Source organism: Hypanus sabinus, chromosome 7 (assembly GCF_030144855.1).
Source record: "Hypanus sabinus isolate sHypSab1 chromosome 7, sHypSab1.hap1, whole genome shotgun sequence".
In the NCBI taxonomy this organism is placed as follows: Eukaryota; Metazoa; Chordata; class Chondrichthyes; order Myliobatiformes; family Dasyatidae; genus Hypanus; species Hypanus sabinus.
Genome location: NC_082712.1, coordinates 143043180 through 143055685, shown reverse-complemented (window position 1 = coordinate 143055685; position 12506 = coordinate 143043180). Strand labels below are relative to the sequence as shown.

The following is a 12506-nucleotide window of genomic DNA, read 5'->3' as shown; positions in this document are numbered from 1 at the left end:
TCTGGTTGGCATCACGGGATCTTCCCCTGAAAGTCGAGAACCGGAAATTGGCACCGTGCTACATGGGACCGTTTGTAGTGGAAAAGGCTCTCAACAAGGTGTCCTATAGATTGCGTCTACCAGCATCACTGAAGATCCACCCGAGTTTCCCAGCTCAAGCCATTTACTTACCTCTCCCCTGGCCCCAGTCACCCCACCTCCTCCTCCTCCTCGCCTGGTAGATGGTTCCCTTGTCTATAATGTGCAGTGCCTCCTGGCAACTCGCCGGGTACATGGTAAGGGCCAGTATCTTGTGGACTGGGAAGGGGATGGCCCAGAAGAACGTACTTGGAACCCGGCAAAGGACATTTTGGACAAGTCGCTGATCTGGGACTTCCAGTGGACACGGGTCTGTGGTGCCTCAGGGGCTGCACCTAGAGAGGGGGGCCCTGTCACAATCATGGATTCAGTAGCACAGTAGTTACGGCAATTGTGTTTGTGAATTTGCACATGTCAGCTAATTATTATTTAATCATGATAGTATTTAACTCCATACTTGTCGTCGTTGTGCTTGTCGAGACTTGGACAGAGTACAGCAGCGCTTCGCTGTCTGTTTGCTTTCGGCCTTCCCTGAGAAATTGAACTGTTGAGGTAACTGACTCTGAAGACTAGTGGTTTTCATTTAATGTTTAGGTTTTCTTTTCAGCTGCAGTGTAGGCTTCGTTTCTCATTTGAGAGTTTTAGTTAACGGCCCTAATTGGCCTAGCATTTATTGCTTGTTTTTCCTTTAACACTGTTTACATTAAAGTTTGTGAGCTATCGACCTGCTTCAGTGTATCTCACTCCGCACTTGGGCCATATCTGAACCTGGTAACAGTGGTGGATCCAACCAGTAGGCTGACTCCAGCATAGGCCTATAAATCTGTAAAGATTTAGCATCCAATCAAGATGTATAAGTTTGCATCACTTTAGCAGCTTCTCTTTGCCTTTGGCTGATTTAATGGTTTTTCTGGAATTGTTTTGCGTTCTAGTAAACAAGTTATTGATTTAGAGGTACTTTCTTCTGTCCACTGGCCAGTTCCCTGGCCTGGCCTCTAGTATTTGAATGCTGAGCTAACTGACCTTGGGTCACCTAATGTATCTATAAGCATGGACGTGCTGTTATTTCTGTGTCATTGGTCTCTTTCATACTGTGATTCCTTTGGGTCGGACAGCCCTGAAATGTGCCTGCTTTGCAGCAATGTAACACTATCAGAGCCAGCCTGAAACTAGCAGACTGGATCACTCAGTTGGGGTTGAAGATGGTAGATTTTCTTTGTAATGACTGAAGGACCAGTGGCTCCTGCTTGATGAATTTGGGATGTTTTGCACCAACAAAATTGCATGTTTCTGATATTTTCCTGCCGTCCCTTTCATGGAATCTCATTTATACCAGGCCTCCATTTACACCGATAATCTAGAGGACAAAATACAAGAAGGCATAGAGAAGGCAGCATTGACATCACTGGACCATATTGTGCACCCAGTTTAGCACTATCATTGCTGAATAGAAGTGGATGGTGTGAATGGTCAAACTGCTAATATCAGAAATATGACGGATCTCAAGATCTGTTTATCTTTTTATGTTAGTAAAGCCCAAGATGTTATACAAAACAGAAAGATTAATTAAAATTTGAAACAAATAAAGTTTTGGACAAAGGACCAGAGTGAGGTGAGATAATTACTGGGTACATTTCTTCATTAAAGGACTATTTCGCACATTGCAATTTTGTTAAAAATTGTGAATGGTGCTTTCTGTGCAAATGATAGCTGCACAAATTAATATTGCTACAGGTTGTTTGATAATGAGTCAAAGTAGTTCAGCATGTTTGGACAGAGACCATACACCCTGAGGACTACTTGTAATGAAATTCTGGAGACGTTAAAGCAAATGAAGTGCATCGTTCCTCAGCTCAGACAGTGTATAGACAGTACTGTGCCAAAGTCTCAGACACATGTGTATAGTTAGGGTGTCTAAGACTTTTGCATGGTACTTCAATAATTTTATGTGTTGCAATGTACTGCTGCTGCAAAGGATAAAACAACGTGACGTGCATGTTGATAAACGTGATTCTGATATGGGTTTCTATTGTGGACCGAGAGTGGAAAGGAGGCAGAGAGAGGGGAATCATGGTTGGGGAGAGGGGAGGAAGTGGGAATTACTAGAGAGACATTCTGTAATCATCATTAAACTAATTGTTTGGAATTGCTGGGTGTGTCTGCACCTATGCCATCTCCTGTCCCTGACACTCCTCCTCTGTCACCTGTCCACACCCCTCCTCTGGTGCCCATCCTGGCCATTCCCAACATCCTTTGCTTCCCCCAGATTTATAAACTTGCTCTCTGCTCCTCATTGACAAATAAAGTACTCTGCAAAAGTCTTAGGCATCCTAGCTGTATATACGTCTTTTGCACAGTGCTGTACAGCTACAAACTCTTCAAAAACATCTATATATTAATGGAGACATATATTGTAGGGGTAAAAAAGCTTGATTGGAAGAAAGATTTCAGAACAGAAACTTCACAAAAGCATTCTAACATGTCGTTGGAAATGTGATGATATGGTCAACAACACTTGCACTGACATTACATCACACATAGAATGGATGACAATCTGTTGCAAGCCTAGACTGGCTCCTTATGTTCTAAACAGTTTGAAAAAGGAAATGAATGGGCTTGAACAAACTGCTGTATCTGTGGAAAAAAAACTTGCGGTGCTATTCAAGACAGACACACTTGTGTAATACATAGAAAATTCATACTAACTCAAGCCATTGATAACATGAGAACAGAGGAAATAGAAACACTAGTGGGCCTCTCAGCTCGTAAATCCTTTCAGCCATTCAGCAAAATCATTCTGATCATTTATCTGCTACATGCACACAAAACGCTTGAGGAACTCAGCAGGTCAGGCAGCCTCTGTTGTCCTGTACTAATTCCCAGATCCTTTAATCTCATACACAGTCAGCAATCTGTTGAAACTCAGCAACTTGATTCTCTACAGACCTCTTGGCTGGAGAATTTGAAAGATACTCTATACTCTGGGTGAAGGAATTTCTTCTTGCAGCAGACCTGAATGACGGATTCCTTATTTTAGAACGATGTTTCCGGCTTCCAGACACAAAAGCCTGAGGAAATGCCTTTGCTATCTCAATCTTGACAAGCCTTGTAAATTTTGTGTTTTTTGTTAGATTACCCAGATCTCTCAAGCGTAGGTTTAATTTGCTCCATCTTTTCTCAGGAGAACATTTGTTCTCTGTTGAGGATCGCTACTGCCCATCTCACAATCTCTTTGACCACTACCATCAGGAGAATCAGAATCAGGTGTAATACCACAGGCTTTATAGTAGCAGTGCATTACAATACATAATATAAACTATAAATTACAATAAGTACAGTGGCATGCAAAAGCTTGGGCACCTCTGGTCAAAATTTCTGTTACCGTGAATAGCTAAGCGAGTAAAAGATGACCTGATTTCCTAAAGGCATAAAGTCAAAGATGACACATTTCTTTAATATTTTAAGCAAGATTACTTTTTTATTTCCATCTTTTACAGTTTCAAAATAACCAAAAAGGAAAGGGGCTCGAAGCAAAAGTTTGAGCTCCTGCATGGTCAGTACTACTAAGTACTGAGTATTACTAAATACCCCCTTTGGCAAGTATCACAGTTTGTAAACACTTCCCGTAACCAGCTAAAAGTCTTTCAATTCTTGTTTGGGAGATTTTCCCCCATTCTTCCTTGCAAAAGGTTTCTAAGTTCTGTGAGATTCTTGGGTTGTCTTGCACACACTGCTCTTTTGAGGTCTATCCACAGATTTTTGATGATGTTTAGGTTGGGGGACTGTGAGGGCCATGGCAAAACCTTCAGCTTGCGCCTCTTGAGGCAGTCCACTGTGGATTTTGAGATGTGTGTAGGATCGTTATCCTGTTGTAGAAGCCATCTTCTTTTCATCTTCAGGATTTTTACAGACAGTGTGATGTTTGCTTCCAGAATGTGCTGGTATTTAATTGAATTCATTCTTCCCTCCACCAGTGAAATGTTTCCCATGCCACTGGCTGCAACACAAGCCCAAACCATGATCGATCCACTCCTGTGCTTAACAGTTAGAGAGGTGTTCTTTTCATGAAATTCTGCACCCTTTTTTCTCCAAACATACCTTTGTTCATTGCGGCCAAAAAGATCTATTTTAACTTCATCAATTTACAGGACTTGTTTCCAAAATGCATCGGGCTTGTTTAAATGTTCCTTTGCAAACTTCTGACACTGAATTTTGTGGTGAGGATGTAGGGAAGGTTTTCTTCTGATGACTCTTCCATGAAGGTCATATTTGTGCAGGTGTCACTGCACAGTAGAACAGTGCACCACCACTCCAGAGTCTGCTAAATCTTCCTGAAGGTCTATTGCAGTCAAACGGGGGTTTTGATTTGCCTTTCTAGCAATCCTACGAGCAGTTCTCTCAGGTTCCCTTGGTCGTCCAGACCTCAACTTGACCTTCACCGTTCCTGTTAACTGCCATTTCTTAATTACATTACGAACTGAGGAAACGGCTACCTGAAAATACTTTGCTATCATCTTATAGCCTTCTCCTGCTTTGTGGGCATCATTTATTTTAATTTTCAGAGTGCTAGGCAGCTGCTTAGAGGAGCCCATGGCTGCTGATTGTTGGGACAAGGTTTGAGGAGTCAGGGTATTTATAAAGCTTTGAAATTTGCATCACCTGGCCTTTCCTAATGATGACTGTGAACAAGCCATAGCCCTAACAAGCTAATTAAGGTCTGAGAACTTGGTAAAAGTTATCTGAGAGCTCAAATCTCTTGGGGTGCCCAAACTTTTACATAGTGCTCCTTTCCTTTTTTCACTCTAAAATTGTACAAAACAAAAATAATACACTAATCTTGCTTAAAATGTTGAAAAGAATGCTTCATCTTTAACGTCATGACTTTTGGAAGTCAGTTCATCTTCTACTCAATTAACTATTCACAGTAACAGAAGTTTTGACCACGGGTGCCCAAACTGTGTGTGTGTGTGTGTGTGTGTGTTTGTGTGATACTGAGGTAGTGTTCATGGGTTCACTATCCATTCAGAAATCTGATGGTGGAGGGGAAAAAGCTGTTCCTAATATGTTGTGTGTGTGCCTTCAGACTCCTGTGCCTCCACCTTGATGGTAGCAATGAGAAGAAGGCATCGGGACTGGAACTGTCAGACTGGGTGCAGCTTCTTCCCTTAGGCTCTGAAACTAATGACTTCCCTGCCACCACTGAGGTCTCATCACTAGGGCAGCGAGCTGTCCACTGTGCTGTTTACCCTTGCTGTGTGCTAAATGCATCTTGAATTATACTTTACGGATTGGGGTAATATTTTGTTTAGTATGCTGTGTGGGATATATTCTTTGTGGGTGCATCATTGTGGTCTGGACTCTTATACCCAGACCCTCGTAACAAAGACCAGTGTATTGATTGCATTTCTATCTGTTGGTTGCACACTTCATGATACATGCATCCTTAACATGAGAAAAACTGCAGATGCTGGAAATCCAGGGCAACACACACAAAAATACCAGAGGAACTCAGCAGGTCAGGCAGCATCTATGGAAAAGAGTAAACAGTCGACATTTCGGGCCAAGACCCTTCTTAGGACTTGGCATGCATCCATGGTTAATAGAACCAAAGGTTTTTAAAAAATTGGATCTCTTCTATGCCTATGCGCAGTTGAATGCTGAGTCAAGCAGGCGGAAAAGAGTATATTCTTACAAAAGGTTACACACGGTCGAATTTTTGCCCATGATTTTTCAGGTTACCAAAGGAGTAAGCCACTCCACGTTGAACCAGAATGTTCCATTGATTGCCTTCAGCAGAAAGAAATCTCACTTTGAAATAAGTGACAAGGAGAAGAGCACAATGGGAAGCTGAAGTTATTCAGAAGAGCACATTTGTTCAGGGTAGAGATACATGAATTTTGAAAAGCAAATGCATTAGTTAGGAAAGCTGTAGGGACAAGTCACGGAAATTCCTTTCTAATCATGGTCATGTGCCACTAAAACCTTTTCAGTGAATGCATTTTTGACTTGTGAAGAAGGGAATGACAGTTTCCCAGGATTGATTATTGGTCCCCCAGTGTGGCCTGAAGTGATTTGTGCTGAACCTGCCACAGTGAATTGAGCTCTGTTTGTGCAAGGCTTCTTTAAAGAGATCAGTTCTGAAAATGGCACTCAGTTTCCAAACCTGTAAGGAGGCCATGAAGATCTGGAAGTTCTAGTTGTTCAGTAAATATTGGTCAATATAAAAAAAAACTTACTACTGAACAACTGTGCAGTTGATATATCTTTAAGTACAGGTATGCTGCACTCACACTGTCTCTCTCACGTACTCTCACTCTCGTTCTCTCTCTTTCTCTCCCCTCTCCCTCCTCTCTCTCTCTCTCTCTCTCCCCCTCTCCCCCTCCCTCACCCTCACCCTCTCTCTCCCTCGCTCTATCCTTCTCCCAATTCCTCTGCCCTACTCCCCACCTCCCTCACTGTCTCAGTCACCTTCTCTCTTGCTCGCTCTCTCTCCCTCGCACTCTCGCTCTCCCTCTGTCACACTCCCTCTCTGGCTCTCTTGCTCGCTCTCTCTCCCACTCTTCTGAGCCTCATCTTTTCAAGTGCCTCTCAAATGTTGTGATTGCATCAGATTCTGCCACCTCTTATGGCAATGAGTTTCAGATCTTAACCTGTCTGTTTGAAAGAAGAGTTTTACTTTTAAGACCCTCAGTAAATCTCCTTTCTCTCACCTTAAGTCTATGCCCTCTTGTGTTTCCTACCCCTTCTGTAGCGTGAGGGAAAGTTTGCTCCCTGTGGAAGGATTCATTTTCGTTTCCGACAACTGAGATTGAAAATTACATTGAAGGGTTAATCATGGATGTTGCTGATGTCAGTGGAGCAGCTTTTGTGTCCGGATTGCTTTTCCAGCACCAGTCAAAATCCTGATGAGAAGTTGGGGGTCAAGTTATCTTGTGCCGTTGAGAGGGATCGGGAACAATTGTAATTTTGCTGCACTCTCTGCTAAACCTGTTTTTAATACAGCACTTTTTCCAGCATTATGAAATTAAGCTTCTAGGTTATTATATCATGTTATTGTTTATACGATCAGATGCTAGTTTAAGGATCATCTACACCAGTTTTGAGAATATCTTTCCCCTGGCTTTATACAGATTTAAGGAAGTGGACTTACAATGTAGGATAAAAACTAATACAAACGTTTATGCCGTTTCTTAGGAGGAAAGCAATATTTTAATAGACAAATTGTCATCGTAGCAATCTGTATCTTTGAGAAGCTGAATATGTGCACCTCCCTTTGCCAAAAGAAACATTCCACAGCTGCTCTGGGATGGATTAATCAATTCAAACCTCATTAAAAGCATTGAAATGTATTGTACTTTTTGTTAAAGTATCTTGTGCTATGGTGGCAAAATATTAACGTACTGTGGGTCAGAAAGTGAGTCACCAAAGTGCTTTAAAAAAAAGTTCATAACCCAATCTTTAAGCAATCTTCAAGTGACATCACATCCTGTTCACTGACACCAGAGCTGCCCTGTTATGTTAGGCATTGTACGGGATTTACTACTTTGTATCCTTTCTAAAGAAAACGTTATACATTTGTTTAAAAAAAATCACTGGATAAACCAACTAACAAGCACCCTATGAAAAGAAGAGAAAAAGTTAACTACAAACAGCAGTCCAACTTAGTCTGCCAACTGAGGAAATATTTTTAGATTCACATGACGCTGTTGAATCAGCCTGTTGTTTCTTTACACTGCTCCACAGATACACCTAAAGAAAATCCTTATGAAGATGTGGAGCTGAAAGGTCGATACCCTGGCAGAAAGTTACAACTGTCATCTGAGAATTCCCTGGACTCTTTGCACAGGATGTGGTCTCCTCAGGAAAGGAAATACACTACACCTCCCCAGGTAATTCTCTTGCTTTAATTCAGTAGAAGTTCTCAAGCGGTTTGTGCTGGAAGACATCTGGGTCTGTTTATTTTTATAAAGCTAGAGAGGAAAAAAAGATAGAACTGGAAAAATGGTGATCTTTTGCTGTAAGCCTAACCAAACTGATTTGGAAATGAAAGTTGTTTTTGCAAATTTTTTTAAACTTAAAATTCATTTGAAAAAATAAACTTAAATGTGATATATTATCAAGCATTAATAAAATTATCATTCAGGATTATGTGGTGTATGATTTCAATTGTTTTCTGAATTTATTGTCAAAATAAACTATTTTTAGGTTATGAAAGAATAAAAACTTACCAAATAAATACTAAAAGTTCATCCTATAAATGATAATTTTGCCTCAGGACATTGAAACTTATGGAAATTCAGAAATATATGTTTAGCATAGTAATATGGTTACATTTCTTAAAGAAGAAGCCCAAGCTTCACTAACAGCAGCCAATTAAGGAGTTCTCATTTATCATGAAATAGGCGTCAAATATTGTAACAATCAGATATTTTCCCCATGTAAACAACATTTCATTCGAAGTCCATATGTGTATAAGCCAATGAAGAGTCCATCTTAGTGTTGTCATTCTGAGTGGTTTTATGAGAAGTGTTTTCAATGCTTATGATAATTAAATGCATATTTTTGTCTGGTAACATTCCTGAAAGGTTTATGTATTCAAGTTGCCATTATTTTGTTTTAAAAAACTTACTTTGGTTACATTGTAAATGAGCCCTGCTAAAATAAAAGCAATATCCTTAAAATGGTACCACAACATCTTTGGTGTTAAAAGATATTAAAAAGAAAAATGCTGGACTTTATTTATATCCCTGGTGACTTAATAACTAAAAATGTACATTTTCACTTTAAAAGGTTTGTCAATACGCTCACTGTTTATCATATAAATAATGATTTCTAAGTTTTTGACACTATGCGTACTGATGCACCATTAACTTGATCGCCCCTCTGCAAATGTCAAACTCTAAGTTTGCTCTGGATTGCAAAGTGGTTAATTCCACCATCAGACCATGCCACGTACTTTCCCCATTATACCTGGCTTCACCTTTGGTATTCCTTCCACTCCCCCCACCTTCTTATTCTGGCTTCTTCTCCCTCCCTGTCCAGCAACTTTCTGTATGTTGCACTCCAGTTGCAGCACCTGCAGGACCTCCTGTAACTTTTACTGTAACTCAGGCCATGCGTCAAATATATGTCTTTCTTTTGTTTTGCCATCAATCCTGATGTGCAGCCTTTAGAGAGTTTAGTTAATCTGAATGAGAGCAGGAATGCACAGACTAGTATGGGTTGCAGGTGGGGGTGTGATTTCCCGACCACTTCTGAGAAATGGGCTGGTGAAAAAGGATATGTGTTTAATATATCAGGTTTGTTCTTGTGAAGGGACTGCCACAGCTGCATTAGCCCGGAAATCCTGGTTTAAATCAAGCAGGAGCATGTCAAAAAAAATCGAAACAATTTCAGTGATTCCATTCTGCTCAAGATTAAAGTTATTACGTAGTCATGCAGAATGTTGTAAGTAGTTTATTTTTGGTAGATATATATGAAAATAGAATGGATTTGAATGTAAAGATGCATATTTTACAGCTCATGAATCCATGACTATGATGTCAATGAGTTTAGATAGTATTTGTAGCAGTCACTTCAAATTTCCTGGGCAGCTTTGATGTAAATTTGGTGTAAGTAGCTGAAGTTATTCTCAAGGAAATTTCTACCTCTGATTTACCCCAGTTTCGCAACAAAGTTTTGCATTATTACTTGCAACTTCCTTGATCATTTGATTATTCTGGATATAATTCCAACAAAGCTCAGTAATGTTTATTTACATTCTTGCAGTCAGTGCAAAGGACTACTTCCTAGATTTACATGAATCAGAGTCATAAAGTTATACAAGCATAGAAAACGGACCCTTCATTGCACTTTGTCCATGTCAACCAAGATGATTAAATGTGCAAGTTCCATTTGCCTACATTTAACACATAACTTCAATGCCTTTCCTAATGATGTATCTGTCCAAATGTCTTTTATATGTCGTAATGTATCCACCTCTACTACTTCCTTTGCACACCACATTCTAGGTGGAACACTTGCACCTCTGATCCTTTTAAAGTCCTTCCACTCACACTTTAAACCTATGCCCTCCAGTTTTGAACTGCCCTAGCCTGGAGGAAAGTCTGGTTGTTCACCCTATTCATGACCCTCATGATTTTGTAAATACCTTTTTTGCTCCAAGGAAAAAAAGTCCCAGCCTATCCAATCTGTCCATAGAAATTAAACCCTCTGGTTCCTGACAACATTCTTGTACCCTTTTTACTTTAGCAATATCCTACCACAGGGTGGCCAAAAATGTACACAGTTATCCATGTTTTATAGATAAGTGAAACATTTCTGAGTTGGATAAACATTTTCTTCAAAGTGCTACTTCTACCTGCTACTTGTTCAGAGGCGTAGAGATGTTAGTCTCAGTGAACTTGAACATTTTCAGATCTCAGCTAGATTGCATTTCCAAGAGTCCCTTGAGGAATCAGAATCAGGTTGAATATCACTGGCACGTGTTGAGAAATTTGTTATCTTTGCGGCAGCAGTGCAATGCCATACATGATAAATATAGAAAAAAATGAATTATAATATGCATATATTAAATAGTTAATTTAAGATAACTAGTGCAAAAAACCAGAATTATTTTTAAAAAGTAGTGACATAGTGTGGGTTCACTGTCCATTCAGAAATCGGATGGTGGCAGAGGGGAAAAAGCTGTTCCTGAATCGCTGAGAAAGAAATTAGGAGGGCAGAAAGAGGCCCTGAAATATCTTTGGCAGGTAAAATTAAGGGGAATAAGTCAGGGTGGTAGTTGTATTCCATATGGATTTTAGTAAGGCATTTGGCAGGATCAGTCACAAGCACTTAAGGCACGCTGGTTAATGGGATCCAAAATTGGCTTGGTAATAAGAAGTGCAGAGGGTGGTAGTGAAAGGAAGCTTTTCAGATTGGAAGTCTGTGACTAGTGGTGCATTGCAAGGATGAATAATTTATGTTAACCATGCAAATGTTTGAATGCAGCAGATATGATTAATCTGTAGACAAGATGAAAAGTGGTGGTGTTGCGGTAAGGAGGAAGGTTATCTAACTCTTCAGCTAAATGTAAATCACGTGGTAAGTGGATACATCAATAGTAGGAGGAATTTAATCCTGATATATTTTGGGAAGTCAAATAAGGGTAAGACAGAGGTTGAAGTCCATAATTTCTTAAAAGTGGAAACATTGGTAGAGAGGATGGTGAAAAAGACGTACGGCATGCCTGTCTTCATAGGCTGGGACATAGAATACAAGAGTTGGGGCTTTATGAAACACTGGTTAGGCTGCACTTGGTGTATTGTGTGCAGTTCTGATTATCACACTGTACGAGGGATGTGATTACATTGGAGAAAATGCAGAACGTATTCACTAGAATTGTAAGGCTTGAGTTCTGAAGAGAGATTGGATTGGCTATTTTCCCCGGATCGTCAGAATCTTTTTCCAATGGCAGGAGCTTAAGAATATCAAAAACAAAAGGTGGCAGGAGGGACTTTTATTGGGGAACAGAGGATGAAGTGATTTTTTAAAAAATAGAGAATAGATAATATCTGGAGTGAACTGCCAAAGAAGATGGTGGAATCTGACACAATTACTATGTTTAGGACACATTTAGACAGTTCTAATGTGGGGAAATAGGATTTGTGGATGAACAAGATAGCAAACATGGACATAGTATACTAAAGGGCCCATTTTTATGCTGTTCCATCTATGTCATAGTGTAACCCCCTGGGTCACCTCAGGCTCGCTCAGCTCATCCTCGTCTAGGGGAGCAGCCTTCGGCCCCGCCAAACTGGGTAATCAGCTGGTGTGGATGCTGTGTGATGTCCCCGCCTCGCCCAGAAACAGACAGTACACCATATGCGATTAAATGAGTACAATTTATAAAGGTTACTATAACTAAGTGATTAATAATGATACAGTATATATGAAGAAAAAAATAAAGAAAAGACACCAAACTTATCAAAGTCCAAACCACAACCGTTGGAGCTCAATTACTGAAGTCTTCTGGTCACCATTCGATCCCCTCCGAACTCCTCGACTCGCAGCTCAGGACCTTCCGAGTGGTCAACCAAGTTCATCTAGCTTCATCCCCCCCCTCCTCGGAGTACCTCCTGGCCTCGGACCCCCGCTTGGGGTCCGTTCCTCGCCCAGCTTAGAGCATTGCGTCCTCTCTCTCAACCCCCTCGTGCCGATCTGCCCAAAAGCCCGTCAACAAAAGCTTACAGACTCAGAAGAAAGAACATTAATCCCCATTTGGTTTACAAAAGAATACAATTCTCGTTATCAGTAAATTTTAACCCAAACAAGCTTCCAGCACTCTCTCGCAACAAAGGAGCATTCCTGCTTTTAACAAAACAAAGAAGCCCTTTTGATTACATACACAGTAACAAAGAAAAAAGAAGAAACCCCCTTTACACTAG

The 12506-nt window shown here is 40.5% G+C and overlaps 1 protein-coding gene across 5 annotated transcripts in view; it reads left to right on the top strand.

Annotated features, from left to right (window-relative positions):
- The window catches only part of dennd2b (DENN domain containing 2B), a 439983-nt gene that overhangs the window by 293835 nt on the left and 133642 nt on the right, over nt 1-12506 (top strand). For 4 of the 5 annotated variants that reach the window (XM_059975845.1, XM_059975847.1, XM_059975844.1 and 1 more), the window contains one exon: nt 7822-7967. In XM_059975845.1, the coding sequence (XP_059831828.1) occupies nt 7822-7967 (146 nt within the window). Of the gene's footprint in view, nt 1-7548; nt 7606-7821; nt 7968-12506 lie in introns of those variants that run through there. The other variant, XM_059975848.1, reaches the window with a different exon arrangement.